Source organism: Lynx rufus, unplaced genomic scaffold (genome assembly GCF_022079265.1).
Source record: "Lynx rufus isolate CCGP_SWC_20201006 ecotype Redwood Valley unplaced genomic scaffold, mLynRuf1.p SCAF_6, whole genome shotgun sequence".
In the NCBI taxonomy this organism is placed as follows: domain Eukaryota; kingdom Metazoa; phylum Chordata; class Mammalia; order Carnivora; family Felidae; genus Lynx; species Lynx rufus.
Window position 1 is genome coordinate 125,462,453 of NW_025814878.1, and position 26,833 is coordinate 125,489,285.

A 26,833-nucleotide genomic window follows, 5' to 3' on the forward strand; every position below is an offset into this window, starting at 1 on the left:
GAGCCACAGCTCTTCCTCCCGCGCCTGGTCCCTGCCCGTCGTCGTCCCCGCGCCCGACCTCCGCCCGCCGCGCCGCGCTCGCAGCGGCCGGGACGGCCCTGGTGGCGAGGAGCGTCCCCGCGACCCTTCTGCGCCCGCCCCAGTTCCCGGCTTGGGGCCTCTCTTTTGAACCCCTCCACCTTCTCCGAGCCGGCCCGCCCTCGCTTATGCCTCGGCGCTGAGCGGCTCTCTGAGTGCTCGCCAACATGAGCTGCAACGGAGGCTCCCACCCGCGGATCAACACGCTGGGTCGCATGACCCGCGCCGAGTCCGGCCCGGACCTGCGCTACGAGGTGACCTGCGGTGGCGGCGGGGGCGGCGGTGGCGGCGGCGGGGGCACCAGCAGGATGTACTACTCCCGGCGCTGCACGGTCACCGACCAGAACTCGGACGGCTACTGGTGGGTACCGGCCGGCGGGCAAGCACCGGGAGCCTGGGACCGGGGGGGTCTCCGTACTCTCCTTGCCGAACCCCAGCATGTTAGGAAAGGGAGGCACCGAGCCCTCCCTCCTCTGACCGACGACAAAAGCCAGGTCCAGAAAAAGGAAAGCCGTTTTGCTCGAGGTCATGAAAGCATTGCTTGTTCGCGCCGGGGCAGAGCCAGGTGTCCTGCCGCCCTGTGCGCTGCGCACACCCGGGTGGGTGTGTGTGCGAGCGGGGAGCGGAGCGGCTCCTTCCCTGCAAACGGGTTCTCGGTCCCGCCCTTCTCCCTTCCTGCCAGCCGGGGCTGGAGGCTGGCCAGCGAGGCGTGCAGGAGGACGCCGCAGGCCGGCCGGGCCGTGGGGGTCTCTGCCTCCTGGACTGCCCCCTGCGCCGCCGGGTCCGGCTGGCATCCCTTTTGTCCCCGCCGGCAGGTGGGAGGTCGGGCGGGCGGGGCTGCAACGACAAAACCCAATCTCTCCAACTGTAACCAAAAGTAGAATAGTAAAGCAGCGGGGGCTCCGGCTAGCCAGGGTCGGATTCGGGGCTCCTCGGGCCCCAGTGGCTTACTCCAAATTCCTGGTCACCCCGAGACCACCCCAGCTCGGGCGCCAGGGCTGCTGCGCCAACCAAGGGCTTTTGTGTAGAGGCCGTGCGTCCGGACGCGCGGGGTCTGGTCCCGAGAAGGCCCCGCCTGGGCCTCCCCTGCTACCCAATGGAGCTTCCCCGCAGGGGCAGCGGACCGACCCCAGGTCCCAGTTCACCCGGGACGCTCCGGTCGCCCTGGCCCCGCTGCGCCGCAGCCCCAGCCGGCGAGCGTACCTGTGGCCCCGCGCCTGCGCCCTTTGTCTCCTTTTAAAACTCGGAGGAACGACCTCGGTGTATTGCTAGCAGAGTGGGGCGCAGGGTTGGCTTTTGGAGCCGGCGAGCGGGAGCGGGGACCTGTGGCGCGGAGGGCGCCGCTTCTCACAGCGCGAGCCCGCGACGCTGGGAGCCTGTCCTGGTCAGGGGGCCCAGTCGGGGGCCCTCCGGGATGGGGGCAGGGTCTTCTCAGAAACATCGCGGAAACTGATCGCGGGGGTCATTTGGGAGGGTGGGGAAGATCATGAGGCTGCATTGACTCGGTCCCTAGAGCTGGACTTGGGATGCCCACGGCAGCCGTGAGAATTCCGCGGTCCGCGCCCTCCCCCCGCCCCCCGCAAGCCCTTCCCCAGTAGGGCTTTTGGGAAACAGGCCGGCGTTCCAGAAGATTATTTACCCTGCCTTGTGGCCTTAGGCTGGGGAGGAGCAACCTGAATACACTCCAGGGGGTTTTTGTTTTACCAGCAGTTTTGAAGGCAGGACCAGTCGAGTTGCGACCTGTTTTCTGCTTCGATTTATTTATATATTTCTTTTCCCCGAGCATCTTGACATTTTATTTTCTCTTTTTAGAGTTAGCGAAGACTTGTCTTAGCCTTGGCGCTCTTGTTTTCTGAACAAAATGCGCCTGGGGATTTCCAGGAAAAATGTGCCAAGTAGTAGGAAGAATGGGGAGAAAATTTTACTAGTTATCACTTTGATTTTTAACCTTGTTTTAAAACTCGGCCAAGCATTTAAATCCGAAACTCCACTTTTCCCTCTCAGTCTTCCTGTATTTGGGAAGGACGTTCTTTTCATCTACCCATTTAAATCCAAGTCAGAATTTTGCAAGGATTCTTGAGCAGCAGTGCTTTCTGGCATTTTACGAACCAAGTGTTTTATTTTCATTTTATATTTTTTAAAAATATGAACCTGTTAGAGTCCTTATATTTTAAATTGACAATAAACATTACTGTTAATTGACCATTTCACTCCCTTGGCTCCTTGTAGAAGTAAATTTGTAATGAATTACTATATTGGTTAACGAACTGCATAAAGGTACATGATTTATAAGGATTCTTCGTGGAAACACTACATTTTGAGGGGGCTCAATGTTTTCTCATAGCATTATTTGCCAACCTAAACGCTGTTTATAAACATGTCAAGTTTTAAGTCTCTCTGAGAAGGGGAAACAGACTGGAGTTTAGAATTACTTACTTTTGGGGAGGGGTGTTTTTCTGCACTTTGAGGTCGATCTGCTAGGGCAGCGGGGTGTCTTGCTTGGAGGCCTGAGTCATTGTGGGGCCATTCTTTCGTGGTCCAGTAATGGAGATTCTCCCAGCCTGGCCCCCCAGCCAGTGGTGCCGCTAACCCTTGCTGGATTCAAGAATTAGCACACGAAAAAATTGCCTGCAACTGCTGACTTCTGCATTTAAAAAAATAATGGCGACTGACTTAGGAGACTTGAGACTTGAGACCACAGTTTCGTGTGGTCCTTTTTTTTTTAATGGTTTTGTGCCCAGGGATTTGTTGTCCCCCGGCACGTACTTTCTAGAAGTAAGATGCCGTGTATGACCCTGACTGCCCTCTGCCAAATGAATAAGGATTAAGAATTTAATAAGTGCTTTCTGACCAGAAGTTTTTCTAAATGAAGGTTTTTTGTTTGTTTTTAAAGCACCAAAACCTGTATGAAACTACTGGTTGAATTTATTATATGTGCTGCCGAAGCGAGCACGAAACTACTGGTTGAATTTAAACTTGTTTCTTTAAAACACTGCCACTTTATTGGCAGAATTAGATTGCTGATTTTTTAAACAATCTGTGTTTGTATTTAACCTTCCCCTAAATAAACTAATTTGAGTGTGTAAGGAGCCTCAATCTTCTTTTTAAAATGACTTTAAAACACCGTCCTGTGTTTGTGCTTTGCATTGATAACACTTGTCAGTTCTTAAGACAATATTTTATTTCATTTGTGGTTCTCCTTCTTCAGTGCCCACCCACCTTTTGTGTTTTCTTTATTTTAGGCTGAATGGAATCACAACTACTTTAACTTTTTTTTGCTCTACTTGATAAAGTTTGGTAAATGTTACGTGCTTGATGATGTAAGAGATATATTTTTGAAAATTTAAACTGTGGATTTTCTTATAGGATGTTACATTAATATTGCTTTCAATGAAAGCCAACTTACTGTCGCCTTGTTCCTACAGTTAAAAGAAATGATAAATCTGTAGTGAAATTTGGTAGCAAAATTCAGTTTGGTAGACAAAGCTCCACAGTTAGATCTCTCACTGATCAAAGTGTGGATATTGTAGGAGGATTAAAAGCCAAATATAGTCATTAAGCTTCAGAACTATGTGGTTATAAAGTTAATGCTTACTTCTCCCCAGAACTCGTGATTTCCAAACCAAAATACATGTGATCTATATTTTAATATTTGATATATATTTTAAAGTTTGTTTTAAACTAAGTGTCTTCCTTAGCAGGAGATAAACAGGTCCATTTGCATTGAATTTTAGAGCTGGAGAGAGGGCCGAGGTGTACAAAGTCTCACTCTTCCACTTTAGAGAGAAGTCGAGTAAGACTTGCCCTAAATCCCAGAGTCCGCTCATGGCTAAGTTGGCATGAGAACCCAAGGCTTCTCACCTTTGCCCTCCTATCATTCTGTGCCTTTAGACCATGTGTACCTTGGGTATTAGACTGGACAGCCCTGTACTTAAACAATGAAAGAGTCTCAATTCCATTCATTCATTCATTCATTCATTCATTCAGTGAATACTGAACATCTGCTGTGTATTAGGTGTCGAGTGTCAAAGGTGAAAATACAAAGACTTCTTTTTTTTTTTTAATTTTTTTAAAATTTATTTTTGACAGAGAGACAGAGCATGAGTGGGGGAGGGGCAGAGAGAGAGAGGGGGACACGGAATCCGAAGCAGGCTCCAGGCCCCGAGCTGTCAACACAGAGCCTGATGCGGGGTTCCAACTCACGGACTTCGAGATCATGACCTGAGCCAAAGTCGGACGCTCAACTGACTGAGCCACCCAGGCACCCCCAAAGACTTCTTAAAAGGAACATAGCTTTTTAAAGAAAAATAAGTACTATAATACAAAAGGATAGTAAAAGGTGTAAATGACCAAGAGGCTCATACTGTACTGGAGGTACTAGTGAGATTTTATAAAGAAAGTTGTGCTGAATTAGATGTTGAACAGTTTCAGCTGATAAAGATGGGTGGGCAGAGAGAGCATTCCAGGGGAAGGAAAGTCTGGGAGGTGAAAAAGCAGCAGGTCTGCTTTTTGAGCAAGTGAGAAGCAGTAAGACTCAGAAGAAGGGTAGGTTGTGGCCAGAGCCTGGGAGACGTTGACTCCGTGGTGGGGAATGTGGATACAATGTAGAGGGGAGCCACGGCAGGTTTTCGTCCAAGCCAGTGATGGTCTCCTACATTGAAGGAACAGGGACATAAGATTATCCTCGCGAGCTGTAGCACTGTTTCTGTGGTAGCAGTGAGCAGGGTGGAGAGGTGATGAAAGCCTGACTGAGGGTGGGGGCCTGGCCGCAGGATAGGAAAGTAGATGTGGCGGGTGGAGTGGCAGCTTCGGCTGAGAACTGGATGTGAGAGGCCGGGGAGAGCCTGAGAAAACAGGCCTGGAGTCGGGTGACTCACAGAATGGATCTTCTAAATATTTTTCTGGGAAGCGATTGCAAAGTACGATTCAGTTTAGCTCAATCTATGGCTGATAACACTTCCATGGTTATTATCTTTGAGTAAGTTACATATTTTATAAAAATATCAGATGAGTGGTTAATAATAGCTACCATCACCTGGCAAACACCTACAGTGTGCCAGGTGTATTATATATGTTTTCTTAAGCCTCCTGACAAACTTCCCATTTTACAGATACAAAACCGAGGTTAAAGTAGTTAGTTTATGATTTGGCCTGCGTCACACAACTGGTTAGTGGTTGAGCTGCACTTGAATCCAGTATACTACAATGGATCAAGAAAAGATCAAATCCGGGTTATTACAATTCATCTTTTGGGGGCGCCTGTGTGGCTTAGTCGGTTGAGCTTCCGACTTCGGCTCAGGTCATGATCTCACGGTCTGTGAGTTCGAGCCCCACATCGGGCTCTGTACTCACAGCTCAGAGCCTGGAGCCTGCTTCGGATTCTGTGTCTCCCTCTCTCTCTCTGATCCTCCCCCGTTCATGCTCTGTCTCTCTCTTTCTCAAAAATAAATAAACATGAAAAAAAAAAAAGAATTCATCTTTTGTCCTGGTAAACTCTTCTACCTAAACCGAGTGTTTGCTTCTTTTTAACCTGTTGCACTCCTGTGAAATATTTATTTCATAACCAATGTATTCTTTTGTTAATACTCCAGTAGGGTTTCCATCTGCCAAGGAAAAAACACAGCATGATGCTGTATTAAGCCAACTCATGTTGGTCAGACCTACAAAGCAGCTTTCAACAGCAGTTAATTTTTTTCTCTAAATATGGGCATAATTTCATTGTTGTTCAGGTGATTGAAATGTCTTGGGGAAGAAAAAAAACTGCTGATGCCCCTGATGCCTCAGTGCTGACTGCTTAGGGTGGAGCAAAGGAGGGCTTGGGTGTGACCTGGGGAGTCTAACTCAACCCTCAGCCAACCTGTCTTTCCAGATGAGGAGGTTCTAGAAGGAGTGCTTCAGTCTGGAGGCCCAGGTGCTTAGGGCACTGCCCCACCCTTTGCTTTTCTTTCTCCCTCCTGCACTTGGTGGGAAATGGTCAGGTGTGGTTCTGATGCTGAAGGCACCGCCCCACAGACCCTAAGACTCAGCGAGCCTCTCCTTTGAGGCAACATCCTGTAAAATGTTAGTGCCACCCAGCAATTTACATCTTACCACCAACAGCTTGGACTGGTCGGGTCCAGAACCTGCAAGGACCTCATGGATGTGAAATCTACATTTCGTGAAAATGATGATGCTTTTGCAAATAGGTCTAAGTTCTTGCTTGGAATTACATTTTTAAAAAACATTTTATTTACTTTTGAAAGTTTATTTATTTATTTTTTTAGTAATATCTGCCCCCAACGTGGAGCTCAGACTCGGGATCCCAGTGTCAAGAGTCGCATGCTTTCCCAACTGAGCCAGCGAGGTGCCCCTGCAACTAAATTTTTTACATGCAAACATAACATCCCTGACTTCATCTGGCACCTGAAAAAAATTAAAAAGGAGCTGACTTCTTGATGGATAAGCAGATAACCTGTCAATGATTTTTTTTTAGGCTTCAGAATGAATGTAAGTTTTCTCATAGGGGAATAATTTAAAATAGAAATCCTTATTGTGGTATTGAGTTTGTAAGGACCAAATATTCATAAGTCATTTCTGCTTCATGAAGGATAAGAGGACATCTTTTTCTAAATTTTCTCATCTCTTTACGAAATTTCTTTCACGTTGTTAAAATGTATCACTTTCTTTGAATCCTCTCAAGGTGTTATTTTCACATCTTTTTTTTTAATGTTTATTTATTTATTTTGAGAGAGACAGAGAGCAGGGGAGGGGCAGAGAGAGAGAATTTCAAGCATGCCCTGCCATGTCAGCGTAGAGCCCCACATGGGGTTCGATCCCACGAATTGTGAGATCATGACCCGAGCCGAAATCAAGAGTCAGATGCTTCACCTACTGAGACACCCAGGTGCCCCTTTTAGGTCTTGTAATAACCTCTGAAATGCCTCATATTTACTGCCTAATCCATTTCTTCTTTTTCCTTCTTTCTTTCTTTCTTTCTTTCTTTCTTTTTCTTTTTTTCTTTTTCTTTCTTTCTTTCTTCCCACCTCACCCCGGTTTGATGCAAAACATCTTTGGGAAAAGTTCAAAATTATGCATTGAGACAGAGACGCAAAATGAAAAATAAAACAAATCTGAGAAGCCTAGCCTAGCAAGCAGCAGCAGTGAGGATTGAATTTCTTCTGGGCTTTGTGGGCCTTTACTCGCTCCTCTGAGTGTCTTGTCAACCCCAGGAGGTGGGTGTGTTCCTACATGTTGCAGACGCAGAAACTCCAGGCACCGGGAGTCCAAGTCATTTATTTGCTCAAAGTCCCAGGCTGTACAAGTGGAAGTGGCTGAGCAGAGAGCGGAATCTGTCTCCCCGACCTCGAAAGTGTTTATATGAAGTTAATGGTATGTGATTTGTTTGCCCCGTGATGCTCCAATCCACGGAAAACCGTGTGAAGATAATGAACATGGGAAGGATGTGGAAATTTTATTAGAGACTGCTTCCAAAGCTCATGGGTGGGGACAAAAGGAAGGCTCAGAGGAGGCCCCTTTCTAAAATTTATAGAAAAAACTCTCTTTGTACATTGTTGGGGTGGGAATGGGGGTAGGGGGCAAAATAGATGCGCCACCTGACTTGGCTTTGGAAATCTGGGTAATGAGAGAGTGGTAGTATCCTCAGATCAGCCTTTTTATTTACCTTCATTTTGCTTCTCCTTTACTAAACCAAACAAATAACACATTAAGTACCTTCTGTGTGCAAAACTGTGTTGTTAGGTGCGTGTGTGAGTCAAGGATGACTAAGATGTGAGACTTTGCTCGGCAGGAGTAGGATGGACAGGTGTGTAAATAACTAGTGCAGAATGAGGGCAGAGGTGTGAACCTGAGAGCCTAGTGGAAGAGGCAGCAGTTTGGTCTGTAAGTTCTGAAGGACTTTGAGCTTGTTCAGTGACATTTCGACTGATACGTAGTGTGTTTAGTGTGTCTTGGAGGTAGGATATTGCCCTGAAATGAAGAAGTAAAGATGTTTTCTTTTTACAAACGTCACCTTTGCCCCCCTTTTTACTTAAGATCCTCTAAAGAAACTCAGAATAGTTTACGTGAAAATGCTTTGAAAATTAGAAAGAGCTGGGGCTCCTGGGTGGCTCAGTTGGTTAAGCGGCTGACTTCGGCTCAGGTCATGATCTCACCGTTCGTGCGTTCGAGACTCACATCGGGCTCTGTGCTGACAGCTCAGGGCCTGGAGCCTGTTTCAGATTCTGTGTCTCCCTCTCTCTCTGCCCCTTTCTCACTCCTGCTCTGTCTCTCTCTCTCTCTCTCTCTCTCAAAATTAAATAAACATTAAAAAATTTGTTTAAAATTAGAAAGAGCTAAGCAAATAGGCTTTAAGATCCATATTCATGCATTACATAATTATAATTTCCAACAAATATTTATTGAGCTTTTCTAAAGCCATTATTCTGTGAACCTGAATACAAAGAGACATAAGGACCCTGTGTTGATGGACTGAACAAAAGAAAGGCAAGAGATAAAGATGGTGGTAGAGCTAGACAGAGAGGGAGAGAGAGAGAGGAAGGAAGCAAAGAAGGAATCCAATAGGAGAGAAAGTGTATACACAAAAGCAATGCAGAATTAGTGGGCACGGACCACGTGTGCAATGAGCAGTACTGATTATTATAAAATGACCTTGAAAATCAGAAAGAGTAAATATTAAATTTTTTTCTTTTACCTTGTAAAGCTGCATGCACTCAAAATATTTGTCTTGTGTTTTTTGCTTATATTCTCGGCAATAGGCATTAAACTTAATGTCTCAATACAGCTAATGTTGAAGTCTTATTTTTAAAGAAAAGAATGTTATTTGGCAGTAGGAAAATAAAACATGAAAAGCTCTCTAATATTGTTCACATAATCATGTGGTCTGTCCTTAAAATTTGGATTAAGATCCAGAATGGGCTTTCCTTTTAGCCATTGATGAAGGGAACTTTATGTAAACAGTTAGAACCATTACTTGTTTAAACAAGTTTTAGAATGAATTTTTTTTTTTAATGTTTGTTCAGGCAGGTTCTTTATAGTATGAACCACTTGCCTTTCTATGTTTGAAGATAAAACAGAATTTCTGAGAAGTTAAAAACTTCGAAGGACAAATGTTATTTTTTCAAGGACAGTAATTAATTTTAGTTTAGAAGTCAGTATTTTTGATTGATTTGACCCAAGTAAGTTTTGTCTTCTTGTGGGCTTTTTTAAAACATTTTTTTTTACATGACATCTTTCATCTCCCATGCCACTGATGTGGAATTAAAAAATTGAACTTTGAGCTTTGTTAGTTCAATTCCCAACATGGTTTAAAATCGCTGCACCCCAACACCTATACATACCAGTATTGACAATTTTTTTTGAGGCCAGGGATTTTTAAAATCTCTATATGCTTGCTAAATAAGTACTTTTACTTAAAAATTATTTCTTCATCTGTGGTAGAATTTTGCATTTTTCCAGTCACCCTGTGAACTGAAGAGGAAACTTCATTCCCTACCATTAGAAGATCAGTAGGAGTGAGTTTGGTGGTTTCATAAAACAGCTACAGAGGAGTGAGCTAAAGAAATCTTAGATATCCTATCTAGCCTAACAGATGAGAAAACTGAGGTCCAGAAATTTCTGATGTAAAAAAAAAAGTTCTGAAATTGTGATGTGGTCAATTAAAAATATGACTTGACTTAAAAAGTTTTGAGTGGCACACAGCTGTAACAAAAAGGCACGTGCTCCCTGAGCAAGCTCTCAGGGAGCAATATTCACTCTTTTCTGATTTTTCTCCTGGCTGTCATGCTGATGGATCCTGCACAGTGTTGAGCCTCTGATGGCGGACTGACTTGATGAGTCACAGTCCATTCGCCTGCACTTTCTCCCTGATTGAAGTACAGCCATTTCTACGTGGAGTCTTCCTAGGGCCGCAGACAAGCAAATGGAACGTGAAAGTGGATTCTCTTTTCCCCAGTCACTAAACCTCAGTCAGCCTGAGCCTCCCTGCCCCTGATTTTGCTGGACCCACCTATTAGAAAAGCCTATACCTGGCTCCCTCTCTCACCTAGCTCTGTGCCCAAAGGGTGTTCCTGGCCACACTGCAGGCTGAAGTGGGATTTTTACAGATGAGAGACAAGATGGGTAGATTTCGCTTTGAGAATCAGAGGAAGTCTTGGGGCGCGTGGGTGGCTCAGTCGGGTGAGCAGTTGAGTGTCTGACTCTTGATTTCTGCTCAGGTTACCATCTCATCGTTCATGAGATCAAGCCCCGAGTCCAGCTTCACGATGAGGGTGGAGCTTGGGATTCTCTCTCTCTCCCTGTCTCTGCCCCTCCCTGTGACATGCGTACATGCGTGTGTGCGTGCGTGCTCTCTCTCTCTCTCTCTCTCAGTAAATAAACTTAAAAACAAAAAAAGGAACCAGATGAAGTCTTGAAAAGTCGTAAGTTTAAATTTGGTTAATTAGGTCATATTTTCCTATGGACATATAGCAAGATGGAAAATTCTTCATTATGTTTTTCTAACACTTAGCTTTCCCTTTTTTTTTTTTGACCCTTAAAAAAGTTCAATTTTTGTACATTTCTCTTTCCTGTACAGTGGTTAATCTATTCGCCTAATTGCCAAGCAACACATAGGGGGTTTTAGTGGATGTCTAAGGCATGCATGGTGAACATAGGCAAGTCCTTTAGTGAAGCATGAAGATTTTTTTTCAGAATTATTAGCAACATATGGGGTTACCTGTTTTTTTGATTAAGCTCAGATCTTTGTAGGGGAAAGGAAGCAGATGACTTATCTTTATATAGATGTCAACTGCTCTCTCGAGTAAAAATGTCTTCTTTTTTTTAAAAAATTTTTTTTAACGTTTATTTATTTTTGAGACAGAGACAGAGCATGAACGGGGGAGGGGCAGAGAGAGAGGGAGACACAGAATTGGAAGCAGGCTCCAGGCTCTGAGCCATCAGCCCAGAGCCCGACGCGGGGATCAAACTCACGGACCGCGAGATCGTGACCTGAGCTGAAGTCGGATGCTTAACCGACTGAGCCACCCAGGCGCCCCAGTAAAAATGTCTTCTAAAAGCAGGAGGGAACAAAAAACATGTAGGAAGTCCATGTATTTAAAAAAAATTTTTTTAAATGTTTATTTATTTTTGAGAGAGACAGAGACAGAATGTGAGTGGGGGAGGGGCAGAGAGAGAGAGAGAGAGAGAGAGAGAGAGGGAGAGGGAGCCACAGAATCTGAAGCAGGCTCCAGGCTCCGAGCTGTCAGCACAGAGCCCAATGCAGGGCTTGAACTAAGACCCGAGCTGAAGTTGGTAGCTCAACCGACTGAGCCACCCAGGTGCCCCAAAAGTCCATGTATTTTTAAGCCAACATCGAATTCCCTCACCTCCCTTTTTGCTGGATACAGTTCATTCCTATGTCGTGGAACTACTCTAATAGTTGGTTTAAAAGCAGCTGGTGAGTTTTCTGTTTTGTCATCAAGTGAATTTAGTGTCATCACCTCACTCTTAAAAAGACTCGTATGTACACTTTGGTCCATTCATCCACAGCTGAGTTTGGCCTCCCTGCCTCTTTTTTTTTTTTTTTAATACATTTTTATTTTAGGATAATTTTAGATTTATAGAAAAGTTGCAGATCCACTAGAGAGTTTTCATATGCGCTTCACTCAGTTTCTCCTGTCAGCCTCTGTCTTGCAGCTTAGTTTGTGATACTTTTTACAGTAGCCCATGCTATTAAATCATTTGAGGAACTCTGACTTTACATTGCACTAAGAGATAGCCCTTTCGTTTATATACCGGGGACTGGCTTGCTTTGTGGGAATCACTCTCTGGACCAGATTGCTGGAAGCAATCACGCAACATTTCAGAACAAAGGCACTCTCATCGCCTTTCAATAAAGAAAATAAATATAATTACACAGGACCTTCCTAAATTCCTTATCCATCCTCGGGTTCTAAATGAGGTTTCTGTATTTCCTAATTTTTTCCTTTGTCTCTTGAATTTCTTTCCTGTGATTCTTAAGTCCATTGGAATTTTGCACAAGTTTTGACAACTGATGCAGTCCTGTTTACATCTCAGCGATAGAGAAGTGTGCCAGGTTTCTTGTATGATTCTGAGTGGAAGAAAGAGAAGGCTGTGCTCATGGGGGGTGAGGGGCGGGGTGTGTGGGTTTTGGTAGGTGGGCAGTTCAGGCAGCATTGTGCCTGGGCCTGCCTGGAGAAGCCGTGTCATCATCCGGGAGTGGTTCCCAGGGAGAGCTTCCTCACCCACGTACATCAGCTAGTGCTGGCTTGTTGAGAAGCCTTCCTTGGAGAGAGGGACTGAAATAGGTGGCAGAGAAAGTCAGTTGCTTCCCCAACGTGAAAAGACGCAGAATCAGGTGCTGTGGGAGAAGTTTCTTGCGATCTCATCCCATCTACCCATGGGATAGCCTGTGTTTTACAAATCCCTCCGTTTTTTCAAAGTGACATTCTTTCTTTACAGCACACACAGACATACCCACCCCCCACATGCAGGCACATATACACATAAGAGAAAGTCCAGTGCGTCCAACAGGCATCAGTTTTATCTGCAGGTGTAGACCAGTCCTGGCTGAAGCCCTGGTGGCTCTGAAGCCCTGTGAGGAACTCAGGAGGCCTTTTCCCAAACATTCAGCAATAATTTAATATGCTTTAAATCTCTTTCCACTAAGCCTTAGGAGGCTATGCTGTAGCATAATGAATGTATCTTGGCAAATTAAAAAATAATACTTTTATTCTACGTTGCTCTTTTTATGTATATCTGGAGCACATTATGGTCTCGTAATCTCTTTCTTTAAAATATAGAACATCTACAGGGGTGCCTGGGTGGCTCAGTCGGTTAAGTGTACAACTCTTGGTTTCTACTCAGGTCATGACCTCATGGTTCATGGGTCGAGCCCCATGTGGGGCTCCACCCTGAGCGTGGAGCGTGCTTGGGATTCTCTCTCTCCCTGCTTGTGCTCTCTTTCTCAAAATAAATAAATAAACTTTAAAAAAATATGGAACATCTACAACAACACCTTTTAAAAAATTTTTTTAATGTTTATTTTTGAGAGAGAGAGAGAGAGAGAGACCGAGCACAAGTGGGGGAGGAACAGAGAGAGAGGGAGACAGAATCCGAACGAAGCAGGCTCCAGGCTCTGAGCTGTCAGTACAGAGCCCGACGTGGGGTTCGAACTCACGAACTGCAAGATAGTGACCTGAGCTGAAGTCAGACGCTTCACCTGGGTGGTGCCCCCGCCTTTTTTGTTTGTTTGTTTGTTTAAGGTTTCTGCCATGCATCTGCCAGGAAAATGTTTCATGTGAGATGTGCATTTGGGTGATTATCATTGTAGAGAAAAATATTCCATAGGGTCATCTTGAAAGGAAAAGCAGCTTGTTTTTGCATTCAAGATGTTTAAATTTCCCGTTGCTTTCCTGACACATATTTCTTTATCAATATTTTTTGTAGAATAAACTCTTCTCACACCTCCTACTGTTTTCCTCAGCCAGACCTGACTGTGAAACTTTCCTGTTCTGGGTCTGATCCCTTGAGGTCTTCCCTTGGAGGGCCTTGCATGGATAATCCACATTATCAGTTATTATGGGATGAAGCAGGAAAGGTGATGGATAAGCTGCTGGAAATGTGTTTTTATAACTCAAGGGAATATTTCTGGGTTGGATCTTAGACCTGGGGGTGGGGAGGAAGCTTGCCGTGAAGGACATTATTGGGCTAATTAGTAAAATTGGAAAAAGTTCTATAGATTAGAAAATAATGTTCAGGGGCGCCTGGGTGGCGCAGTCGGTTAAGCGTCCGACTTCAGCCAGGTCACGATCTCGCGGTCCGTGAGTTCGAGCCCCGCGTCAGGCTCTGGGCTGATGGCTCAGAGCCTGGAGCCTGTTTCCCATTCTGTGTCTCCCTCTCTCTCTGGCCCTCCCCCGTTCATGCTCTGTCTCTCTCTCTGTCCCAAAAATAAATAAACGTTGAAAAAAAATTTTTTTAAATAAAAAAAAAAAAGAAAAAAAAAGAAAATAATGTTCAATTTTGAATGTCTTGATTTTGGTAACTGTACTGTGGTTATATAATTGAATGTTTATTCTTAGGAAACATGCTGAAATATTTTGGGGTAAAGAGTTTATGAATATTTTTAAATGCTTCAGACAAATGTATAGAAGTTTTTTTCTTAATGTTTATTTTTAATTTTTATTAATGTTTATTTATTTGTGAGAGAGAGAGCGAGAGCGAGAGGGAGAGGGGCAGACAGAGGGAGACACAGAATCCGAAGCAGGCTCCAGGCTCCGAGCTGTCTGCACAGAGCCTGATGTGGGGCTCAAACTCATAAACTGAGAGATCATGACCTGAGCCAAAGTCAGACGCTCAAGCGACTGAGCCACTCAGGCGTCCCCAGACAAATGTGTATATACGGCAATAAATACACCTGCAGAGAGGGGAAGAGCGATAAAACAAACATGCAAAACGTTAACAATGAGGGAATCTGCACAAAAGGTCTACAGGCGTGTTTTTGTTTCATTCTTGCAGCTTTTCTGAAAGTTTGAGATTATTTCGAAATGGGGAAAAAAATAAATTTCACATCTGCTTTCTTTGTGTTTGCTTTGTCAGTCAAACCGGGACGATGTCCAGGCACCAGAACCAGAACACCATCCAAGAGCTTCTGCAGAACTGCTCGGATTGTTTGATGAGGGCCGAGCTGATTGTACAGCCGGTGAGCTTTCTTGTTCTTCGAGAATGCCATCCACCTCTACCTTTGTCCCCGTTAGCTTAGACTTCTTGTCCTGATCTGTGCATCCTTATTCACTGATGTCCTGCATACTTAGAGTTTAGAGATTATCTTTTTCAAAACAGACTAGAGAGGGAGGTGTATCTTCTTCATCTATTTGTTGGTTTAACAATGGCCATCAGTTTCCAACAAATGTTTACGGATTGCCACCCTTTTGGAATTGCAACAACCTGTCATTTATTTATTATTTTGATGATTATTGTCATGCTTTCTCTTCCTAGAAATGCAACCTGACATGTTTATGTCACTGGATTGTGACGTATGCCATCAATGTAATAAGTTTTTTTTTTGGTCAGGAAATATTACTGTATTGTGAGAACAATTCTATTTGAGAAAAGTAAAAGAAAGGAAAGAAGGAAGGGAGGAAGAAAGGAAGGAAAGAAGGAAGGGAGGAAGAAAGGAAGGAAAGAAGGGAGGAAGAAAGGAAGGAAAGAAGGGAGGAAAAAGGAAGGAAAGAAGGGAGGAGGAAAGGAAGGAAAGAAGGGAGGAAGGAAAGAAGGGAGAAAGAAAATGAGCAATGGAAAATTGAGGAAAAGTGGTAACATTTATGAAAGCCTCATGTTATTTCTGAGTATTAGCTTAAGTTCTCATTGAAACAGGCTTAGCAATCATGGATTGTATTTGTAAAGTTTTAATTTTAAAACACTGTAGCTAGCATTCAGATTTGCTCTGGTTTTGCTAAAAACCAGAATGGTGGGGCTGTAGACACCTTTTCTCTGTTTCCCCTGATTTATCGCATCTCTCCAGGGAAGGAATTGAGTTTCAATCTTCTCTATGCTGACATTAATGTAGGGGTTACACCTGGAATCTGGCCCATCACAAAGTTCCCCTGTGAAATACAAAGAGGGATTTTAACCAAGTAAATTTATGTGTTCTGTCTGGAGAATATCTTAGTGTTCTAATTTCTCAATTTTAGAGATCTGTGTGGGTTCTAGTTTATTTTACCCAGTTAAAAAATAACTTCACTTTAATCAGTATAAAAGGATATTTGGGGCTCAGCAAAGTAGCTTGACTCTAGTTCTGGTTGTTCCAAGTCCCTGGTTTATTTTTTTATTTTTTATTGACTTATTTTTTTAATGTTTATTTTTGAGACCGAGCGTGAGTGGGGGAGGGGCAAGGAGAGGGAGACACAGAATCTGAAACAGGCTCCAGGCTCTGAGCTGTCAGCACACAACCTGATGCGGGGCTCAAACCCACGAACCTCGAGATCATGACCTGAGCCAAAGTTGGACGCTTAACCGACTGAGCCTCCCATGCGCTACCCTGCCCCCCCTGCCAAGTCTCTGATTTAAAACACATTCTTGATCACAGAGCTGTGATTCCTTTACATAAAGCAAAATAGGAGGCTCCATGCTTCAGATTCTGTGTCTCCCTCTCTCTGTGCCCTTCCCCTGCTTGCACTCTGTCTCTCTCTCTCTCAAAAATAAACATTAAAAAAATTAAAAACAAAAACGGGAGGCTCCAGTGATTTAATATTGAATACATACACACCACAGTCCTGGACACGATTTGTAGTGACTGTGGAAATGTTTTACATGTGGTTGTAAAAATGTACCTGGCATCATATTCTCAATGTATTTTGACTTACATGCATTGAAGTGTAATAACGTCAGGAATAGGTAGCATACTTGCTTCATTTGGCTGAAGTCAAATGAAAACAGCAATTGTAAAATTCGAGGGAAAGCTCATCTATGGCCCTGAAGCAGCGGCCTCTTGCATGTGAAAAGAGGAAGCTTTCTTTTTTTAAAACAATGTTTAATTTTGAAATAATTATAGACTCATAAGAAGTTGTAAAAATGGTACAGACCACCCTGGTGTACCCCATCACCCAGCTTCCCCCAGTGGTGACATCTCACACGACTGTGATGCATCATCAGAAGTGGGAAATTGATTAGCTCCATACCATGAATTAGATAGCTTCCTTTTAAGAACTGAAAAGCTGTGTTCCTAGAAGATGCAGGAAAAGCTCAGTGTGTGTGTAAAACACTTTATCCAGTAGAGTGTTCTGACCCCAGTGAAATTCCCATTGGATGGATGTTCTTTGTAAATATGAAAGATAGCATTTAACATATTGAAGCAAGGGAAAACTCAGTGTTCCGTAACTTTGCCTTTAAAGGCCTAGTAAAAATTTAAAATATAGTCCACAAATTTTGCTTCATGAATCCGCCCATATTTACCTACCTGTCCCACCAAATTAATAAGGTAATTTTCAGTTAGTCACATGCAAAATGGCATCTTCTACTATTTGTCAAGTTTACAGCAGAAGCTTTTGCTTCCGTGAACACAAGTGAAAGTCTTCCTCTCCAGCATCGTGTGTTGCCTTCATGTGGATTCTTTCCTTTAGGAACTGAAATATGGAGATGGGATACAGCTGGCTCGGAGCAGAGAATTGGATGAATGTTTTGCCCAGGCCAACGATCAGATGGAAATTACCGATAGCTTGATCAGAGAGATGCGACAGATGGGCCAGCCCTGTGATGCCTATCAGAAAAGGTATTGCCTTTATCACAGAGCACACTTACCGGCAGGCCTCATGAAGAAGAATGTCATGCACCCACTGGCACTCAGTCATGTGGCCCAGGTCTTCCCTTGAAGGAACCACAGCCATTCCGGAGGAAAGGCTGGGCACGCTTGGTGTTTGTGCAGCTACTATATACAGTAGCTATATAGTGATTCTATTCTACCTTCCTCTTATGTGGAATCACAAAGCGGCCATGAAAAGAATTAAACAGAGGTGCCCGAAGGAGTGGGCTTGTATTGATTGAGGGGTTGAGTTTGTTATGAGATGTTACGTGTACCTCCATTTTTTAGAGGGCAGCGAAAACCTTGGGCACAGCATTTGACTTTTAAGAGTCTAATACCAAGGCAAGCCCTGTTTGATGCATACAGAACTGAGGCGTGTAGAGTTGAAAAAGCAGTTCAGAGCAGAGATGGGTGGTCTTGATTTTGCTGTCATGGTACTTGGGGCCCATGGCATGAGGCAAATTCCCAGGGTGAAACTTGGGGGGAAGCAGTGGGTGCTACCGGGTTAGGCAAAGCCAGCAACACTTTCTGTGATGTTTCAGACTCTGAGCATCATAATATTGAGGTTCTTGTATGTGATTGAGATTCCAGTCATGTGGTAAAGAAAAGAAATCTTCAGGGGCACCTGGGTAGCTCAGTTGGTTAAACTGGCTCTTGGTTTCGGCTCAGGTCACGATCTTGCACCTTCATGGGTTCGAGCCCTCCATCAGGTTCTGCGCTGGGAGTGCAGAGCCTGCTTGGGATTCTCTCTCTCCCTCTCTCTCTCTGCCCCTCCCCTACTCACCCTGTCTCTTTTGCTCTCAAAATAAATAAACTTAAAAAAAAAGAAAAGAATTCTTTAAATAAGACATTTGTGACCTCCGTGCTAACACAAAGGAGACTCAGAAGGGGGGACTTTTGTACAGAACATGTCTTCATAGGCTGTTTTCCTGCCACAGTGTAATTGTTTTCCTTTCCTTTCAGACTGCTTCAGCTCCAGGAGCAAATGCGAGCCCTTTATAAAGCCATTAGCGTCCCTCGAGTCCGAAGGGCCAGCTCCAAAGGTGGTGGAGGGTACACCTGTCAGAGTGGCTCCGGGTGGGATGAATTCACCAAACGCCTCACCAGCGAATGTCTGGGGTGGATGAGGCAGCAGAGGGTAAGCAACTTCCAGACACGGTTGGTTTTGGAGTGTTCCACACCTGGGTGTCAGGTGTATAGAACATGGCAGGGTCGGCCCCAGTGGTCTGGCCACAGAGTGGTCTGGGACCTCAGTTGGCAGTAGAAACTTGCTGTTTTCCGTATTTTCCTGATATACAATTTAAATTGAATGCTTCTTTTTTGAAATAAAACTTCAGCGTTTTTTTTTTCTTCTCTTCTGTGGCTTAGGGAATCAGCCTCATTGTTTTATGGTCCTAATTTATCATACAGGTAACATTTAACAGGTATAATTTAATAAGTAGATTTTGAATATCTAGCTCTTACCATTCCCAACCTGAAAATGTGTTGGAGTTCATGGGTCATTGTTCTTTCTACTTGAGCAGTGGTAAGGTGGTAAGTGACCTCATCTGTGTTACTGATAGGTACTTAAAAAAAATCTTGTAGAGGTTTATTTAAAATGTTAAATTGGAGGAGCTGGAAACAGTAAAACTGGATATTCTGGTTTGGGCTCATCGGTTGCTTACCTTATACTTTTGAAGTATCAGTTGCCTTGTGCAATCATTACGTCATGGGTGTGGGAGGGGAGTAAAATAATGGCAACCAAAGTATATGCTGAGCCTTTCCCTACAACTGCAGTTTCTACAAAGTGTTTTCCAATGCTAATTATTGTTTTGTTGTTTTATGTGGTCATTAGGCCCTTTAATGAACAGGTGGCATTAGAAATATATCATAATCATGTAGATGGGATTTTATAATGAAAAACCTGATGCTAATAACCCACCCTTCTCTCGAGAAGGTGGATACGATAGAATGATAAGTTGTGCAGACATCGTTTGTTATGCCATGTGGTTGTGGTTGTAAGAAATACTGGTTTTGTTGTTTGTTGTTGGACCAATTGAGCAGTGGGTTCAAAGTTTCTCAACCACTTAACATTTTTTGTATATGTTTTTACCTAAGTGGTGAGGATTTACGGGTCTGTACATTCATTCATTCAATTAAGCTTTTCTCCTACTTGTTATAAAGACTATATAATACTATTATAGAAGGTGGGGCTTATAGAGGAGAAAAGTCAGTTATAATCCCAGAAACATAAATAAGAGTCCTTTTTGCATGTTTTCAGATTCTCTTCTCATCTTTGAACACACATTCCTTGAGCTTTTTTATATCTATTGGCACCATACCAGAAAGGGTGTGTTCAAAATTATGTTTCATAGTCCTGGAAATGAATGTTATTGAAGAAAACAAGACATGTACACCCAAATGCCAGATTTCTGTCCAGAACAGTGTGGGGTTAATTGCTGTGTTTGAGCTGTAATAAAATCCTGGTCAGATAGGGCTGGGGGAGGGGTGGTGCTCCAGTCCCTGTGGAATGGAGCCCTCAAAGGAAGGCTTGCTTGGCAGAGCCGGTGGGGCTTGAGCTACATCATAAGTGATGTTAGGTGAGACAACCTTTGAGCCAAGTTACTTGTTTGGTGTGAAAACATCCCATCGCCTAATTCCTCCTTAGTCAGTATGACAGTTATATAAAATGACAGCTCATCACCGGTCATTTTCTGTATTCATGTTGGGTGTAGCTTGGCAAGAATCCTTTGTAGCAAAGGCTCAACATTTTTAAGTTTGGAAAATGGCATCGTCCCGTGGGCTCACTTTTCTGTCATGGTGGGGGTGTGTTGTTTTAATAGGTGCCATTGATGAGCAATGCAGTTCAGATCAGCTGGCCCCCATGGTTTGAAAGGAACTAGAAGTCGTTTTATCACTTACTGAGGGTTTGCTCTGGGATTCTCTCGGGGCCCTTTTCCTCTTATCCCTCTTCCCCCAAGCACAGCCTGCATTCTTTCTCACTCCCAGGAGACTGGGCCACAGGCCCAGCTAGCTGATAAGGGAGCAGCAGTGTCCCCAGCCACATGATCAGTAAGCAGTCACACATCTCCTGTGCCAGGTTTTTGTTGTTTCCCTGATTTGTGTCTGTGCTGATGGGCTGCTCAGATACTATACACCTGGCTGGTAATGAGGGGCGTGCACGGGAGCCTGGTCATCCTATTAACTTCCTAGTGCACTCACCTGTTTCTGCTCGAAAGCCGAAAAGAGCAAGGGAGAGAAAGGTCAAAGTCCCCGGTAACTTTCAGCAATCTGACTGAAATGGCTTCCCTTTCTGAAGGCTTGCCAAGTGTATTAGAACATGGATGTGGCTTAGAACAATGCATGTTATGTTCTTGCTGCAATACCAGACTGGGATGTTTGCCCTTGGCGTGTGTAAGAGATGACACAGGTGATTTGAAAATTTACATGAGCTTGTGCAAAAGAAACATGAGATAATAGACCTGCCTCAGTATGAAACTTGTGGAATAGTACGCTTGTTTCTTATTATGTGGCATTCTTAAATTTGAAGTAGTGGGGACTCAAATTAGAAAGTCAGGTTTAATTCTTAAAGAGCTAACATGAGACTTTGAGTATGTGCTATAGTAACTTCTCTTTGAAGTGGGCCATAGGGAGTTTTGCATCCTGAAAGGTAATGGTAAATGCCAAGTTTAAAGAGTCAACAATTAACACAAATCGCGATAATTTAAAGAAATGAACAGTGAAAAATACTTTGAGGTCAGCCGTTTAGCTTGGGAAGTAGTACATGACTGACCTTAATGAGCTATTTCTGGTGCACATTTTAAAATGAATATAGGGGCACCTGGGTGGCTCAGTCAGTTGAGGGCCCGACTCGATTTCAGCTCCAGTCATGATATCACCGTTCGTGAGATCGGGTCCCATGTCAGGCTTCACTTCACTTCACTTCAATGACAATGCAGTGCCTTCTTGGGATTCTGTCTTTCCCTCTCTCTCTGCCCCTTCCTGCACCTCAAAACAAATAAATATTAAAAAAAATAAAATGACTGAATATAGGAACTTCTATCAGTATTTTCTAATATATCATACACATACTATACAGTTACATGCCACTTGCATGTGCACAGGTAGATATTTTTTTCGTTAGAGGACATAATCTAGCTTTCAAGGGTCTCCTTCCTGCATCATGTCTCCTCAGCCGTGTCGAGCTGGGGTTGAACAAGTTGTGGGAAGTATTGGGCAAGCCCTGTTTGCTGTTCAGGAATTCCAAGCCTTTACAGTTTTTGGCAGGGGGGGGGGGTTCAAGAACAATGAATATTTACATCTTCATGTTTATCTGAATGGAAGCTATGGCTGTCCCTTGATACTCTGACCCCTGTTGCTGGGGCTAAGGTGAATCTAATGGAAAGGATTGGAAATGAAGGGCACACTCTTTCCCTTGGCAGGCGGAGATGGATATGGTGGCCTGGGGCGTGGACCTGGCCTCCGTGGAGCAACACATCAACAGCCACAGGAGCATCCACAACGCCATTGGGGACTATCGCTGGCAGCTGGACAAAATTAAGGCTGACCTGGTACTTTGAGATGTTTTCATTTTTAGAATCTTAGAAAAGTATATGGAGGGATTGTGGAATTTCTCGATCCCGGGCATTTTTGTCTGAAACATTAGCCTAAGATTTCTTCCATAACAGACTGGAAATTTCTAAAAATCCCATTTCATAAATGGGGAAGCGGGCTCAAATAGACCTGCTAGAGACTGTGTTAACACTCGAGGGGGAGGTAAACAGAAGGCGAAAGGTGGACACACATGCATTTGGGCACAGTTTGTAGAATAGGGTATTTGAGGGTGGTAGGGTTTTTTGTTTGTTTGTTTTTAGAAAGCAGAGCATCTCTTAAATAGAGAAAGAGCTACAATTATAAAATTTGTGTGCTTGGAAAATCCTTTCCTATGTGGTAATTCAATGGATTTCTAATAAGGGAAATCGTGTCTCTTCCTGACACTTTTCCTTTGTCAAAGGACTGACTTGCATCTGGCTCAAGAAATACAGGATGAAATAATCACTCGATTTTAAGTACTTGGATCCCCCTGACCAGATCTCCTGCTTTTAAAGCCCTCACTTTTTTACTTAGACCAGAGATACTCATCCTCACTTCTGCCTTTTTTCCTCCCTTACTTTTGTCTACCTGAATATCTCACCAAATTTCTCCCTTTTTTCTCTAAGGTCTAGAGAGTCCTAAGTTGTCTTGTGAAACTTAACACATGAATTAACATGTGAGTCTTTAAGTGATCAACCTTTTGTGGTGATAGCAACAAAAGCACAGTAAGGGGGCGCCTGGGTGGCTCAGTTGGTTGAGTGTCTGACTCTTGATTTTGGCTCGTGATCTCATGGTTTGTGAGTTCAAGCCCTGCATCAGGCTCTGCATGGAGCATGGAGCCTTCTTGGGATTCTCTCTCTCTCTTTCTCTCTCTCTTTCTCTGTCTCTCCCCTGCTTATTCTCTCTTTCTCTCTCTCTGTGTGTCTCTCAAAAAAAAAAAAAAAAAAAAAAAAAGCCAGTGAGGGAAAAGATCCCTATGAGTAAAAGGATTTTTACTGAGAGATTTTTCTGAGATTTTCTAGAGCAAATATGTCTTTCTACTGAGGGATCTGAAGTCAATATCTGACAAAAAGGAGGTTTAGAAGGGCTGCTCTTTTTGTACAAACCCACGAGGGGAATTAACTACTTGCTCGCTGTTTGTCTTTTTCTAGCGGGAGAAATCTGCGATCTACCAGTTGGAGGAGGAGTATGAAAACCTGCTGGTAAGCAGACTTATTTCTGACATCTCTGCATTCAGTTCAGTTCAGTTCCACAAAAGTGGAGAACAGCCTGGGCGGCAGCACCTAATAACCCAGGAAGTACCCGGAAGTAATAGTTAGGGGCTTGTAGATGCTAACTGCATTTCCACTGCTGGGGTTCCTTCAGAAGTGAAGTTAGAAGACTTTTTTTCTGAAGACAGTATTCACCGATATTCTGTTTATTTGCAAGTTGAGGGTCACGTATATAACACAGATTAAATACTTGGCGTTAAAGAAATAAAGCTTTTCCATTGGTCAATTGCAGCCTTTTTATGAAGTATAAACAAAAATAAGACTTGTTTTCCCTAGATAGAGAGTGATTAGACCGTCATCACCATTTTATGACAAACGTGAAATCAATTCACTTGACTGGTAAGAAGAACGGTTGCCATTTTTTTCACCTACTTGTGACACCCTGGCTTCACGTCCTCAATATTTTCTTGTTGGCAGTGATCCTTTTAAAATAATGTGGCTAGTGGGACACAATGTAGGACACAGTTGTCCTATTAGATCCGGGGCATGACTGATGGCACCTTGAAATTTTGGGGTGCGGCAGAGGGCAGGAAAAACTTGGCTTATCTTTCTAAGCATCCGTTTTTCCCTTTGTAGTCTAAAACTAATTCTCGAAACCAAACATCAGTGTCTGAATCAAGACCCTTTTGGGTTAGGCTATTCCACTGAATCTAAAATTGCTCCCTTGTTGATCATAAGTTTGGATGGATTTTTTTTTTTTTTTTTTTTACATTCTAGGTGGTCAGGGAAGATTTTACCGATTCATGTAATTTATTTATTTATTTATTTTTTAATTAATGTTTACTTTCGAGAGAGTGAGAGAGACATAGCATGAGTGGGGGAGGGGCAGAGAGAGAGAGGGAGACACAGAATCCGAAGCAGGCTCCAGGCTCCAAGCTGTCAGCACAGAGCCTGACACAGGGCTCGAACTCACGAACTGTGAGATCATGATCTGAGCTGAAGGCAGATGCTTAACTGACTGAGCCACCCAGGTGCCCCTGTATTTGTCTATTAAAAAAAAAAATTTTTTTTTTAAATAAAAGGGACCACACAGATTTATCTATGGAAACTGCAGAGAACACCAGTAAGGTGCATACTGTTATCCTAATGCTGCTTTTGAACTTGCCTTGCAGAAAGCATCCTTTGAGAGGATGGATCACCTGCGACAGCTGCAGAACATCATCCAGGCCACGTCCCGAGAGATCATGTGGATCAATGACTGTGAGGAGGAGGAACTGCTCTATGACTGGAGCGACCGGAACACCAACATCGCCCAGAAGCAGGAGGCCTTCTCTGTAAGCTTGCCCCTCGGAGTTGTAGATGCGAGGCTCTTGCCTGACAGGGCCCTGACATGGGGACAAAGGCCTCAATAATTTAATCAGCTATGTGGAATTCTGCCTCAGTTGAAATGGTCATGACAAGCCGTTCCTTTCTGGAAACTTCTCAGTGACTCTAGAGGGGCAATGCATTGCTTACCATCCTGGAAGACAGTAGATAAGAGTCAGAGTTATGCATTTGGATATCCCAAAGTGTGTGTAGCCCAGTAGGATGGTGGATTCAAACCTAGGATTAGGAAATCTCACCATTAGTTGTTGCTGTCCCTTTGCCTGTGTGGATTGGGACAAGACATGTCTCCAGTGTGACATCTGCCATGTACTAGATGATCTCAAACATCCTTTCTGGTCTTTATTTATTTATTTATTTTTATTTTTAAAAAAAATTTTTTTAACGTTTTATTCATTTTTGAGACAGAGAGAGACAGAGTATGAACGGGGGAGGGGCAGAGAGAGAGGGAGACACAGAATCGGAAACAGGCTCCAGGCTTCGAGCCATCAGCCCAGAGCCTGACGCGGGGCTCCAACTCACGGACCTCGAGATCGTGACCTGAGCCGAAGTCGGCCGCCCAACAGACTGAGCCACCCAGGCGCCCCCCTTTCTGGTCTTTAAAATGCTATGATTCTTGAGGACACCATAATTCGACTGTTTGACATTGTTCATTTCCAGAATGCAGTTTTGTATTCTAATTTTCGCTAAAACCAGTAGAAGTGATGGCCGGCTAATGGTGACTTTGCTCTGATGGATTTGTTTTTCTTTCGTTTACAGATACGCATGAGCCAACTGGAAGTTAAGGAAAAAGAGCTCAATAAGCTTAAACAAGAAAGTGACCAACTTGTCCTCAATCAGCATCCAGCTTCAGACAAAATTGAGGTAGGCTTCAAGAGATATTTTCTTTTTTTTTTTTTTTTAATTTTTTTTTTCAACGTTTATTTATTTTTGGGACAGAGAGAGACAGAGCATGAACGGGGGAGGGGCAGAGAGAGAGGGAGACACAGAATCGGAAACAGGCTCCAGGCTCTGAGCCATTAGCCCAGAGCCCGACGCGGGGCTCGAACCCACGGACCGTGAGATCGTGACCTGGCTGAAGTCGGACACTTAACCGACTGCGCCACCCAGGCGCCCAAGAGATATTTTCAATAGAGAGTAAAGGGGAACTTTTTATAAAGTAATACTATACAGATTGAATGATTCGTATGTATCGTAAAGCCATGACAAGTTTATTTTACATATTTTGGGATCAAAACCCTAGACTCGGGGCTGACAAGCTTTTCTGGAAAGGACCAAATAATTAATATTTTAGGCTTGCAGGCCATTTGGTTTCTGTTGAGATTACTTAACGCAGACATTGTTGTGTGAAAGTAACCATAACGACATGTAAGTGAATGAACATGACTGTGTTCCAACAAAACTTTATTTATAAATACACGCAGTGGGTCCAGTGTAGCCTTCGGGCCGCTGACCTCTGCCCTAGGCTGCCATCTGTGGGCTGTGCTAAAGGCCAACATTAGCTGGTAGCAGCACTGTAATGGCCATACTGGTTGTTAGAAACTGTTCTTCATACCAGTTGATAAGAGTCACTGCCTTAAACCCCTCAAGCCCTCTGCATGGGTTCCATGGACTTCCTCATCATCCAGAAGCTGTATAGGAACAGGGTGCAGTGGAAGGACCCTGCCCCAGTGCCACCCAGTGTCTGTTCTGATTCTGATTGGTCAGTAACTATGCCATTTGAGTGAATATTTTGGCTAATCTCCTAATGGTATCTATTTGCTAAAACTGTTTTTAATTTCTACCATACCAAGAGTTCCCTATTGGGAAATTTTATTTTTTTTATTTTTTTTTTTGAGAGAGTAAGACTGTGCACGTGCATAAGTGGGGGAGGGACAGAGAGCGAGAATTCCAAGCAGGCTCTGCGCTATCAGCACAGACCTCACAATCTGTGAGATCATGACCTGAGTCGAAACCAAGAATCAGACAGTTAACCATCTGAGTTCCCCAGGCACCCCCTGCATTGGGAAGTTTCTCTTTTCAATTTTTAGAAAAATGTTTGCTTGATTTGGTATTAGATAGAACATATTTCGTAGCTTTCATTCAGGCTCACATGTCAATCAAAGAATGGGTGTCCTTGTCACTGAGTGGCAATGTGACAGCTGATGGTTTCTTGTTTCAGGCATATATGGATACTCTTCAGACACAGTGGAGCTGGATTCTCCAGATCACTAAGTGCATTGATGTTCATCTCAAAGAAAATGCTGCCTACTTCCAGGTTTTTATGCTTAGTAGTTATTTAATTGTCGTATAGGTC

At 43.7% G+C, this 26,833-nt stretch overlaps 1 protein-coding gene across 3 annotated transcripts in view; it reads left to right on the forward strand.

Annotated features, from left to right (window-relative positions):
- The first annotated feature begins 245 nt into the window (after positions 1–245).
- DSP (desmoplakin) overlaps positions 246–26,833 on the forward strand; it is a 47,982-nt gene continuing 21,394 nt past the window's right edge. For all 3 annotated transcript variants that reach the window (XM_047102714.1, XM_047102715.1, XM_047102716.1), the window contains exons 1-9: positions 246–439; positions 14,671–14,773; positions 17,193–17,341; positions 18,335–18,509; positions 21,793–21,921; positions 23,095–23,145; positions 24,327–24,488; positions 25,297–25,401; positions 26,699–26,794. In XM_047102714.1, coding sequence (XP_046958670.1) covers positions 246–439; positions 14,671–14,773; positions 17,193–17,341; positions 18,335–18,509; positions 21,793–21,921; positions 23,095–23,145; positions 24,327–24,488; positions 25,297–25,401; positions 26,699–26,794 — 1,164 coding nt within the window. The remainder of the gene's footprint in view (positions 440–14,670; positions 14,774–17,192; positions 17,342–18,334; positions 18,510–21,792; positions 21,922–23,094; positions 23,146–24,326; positions 24,489–25,296; positions 25,402–26,698; positions 26,795–26,833) is intronic.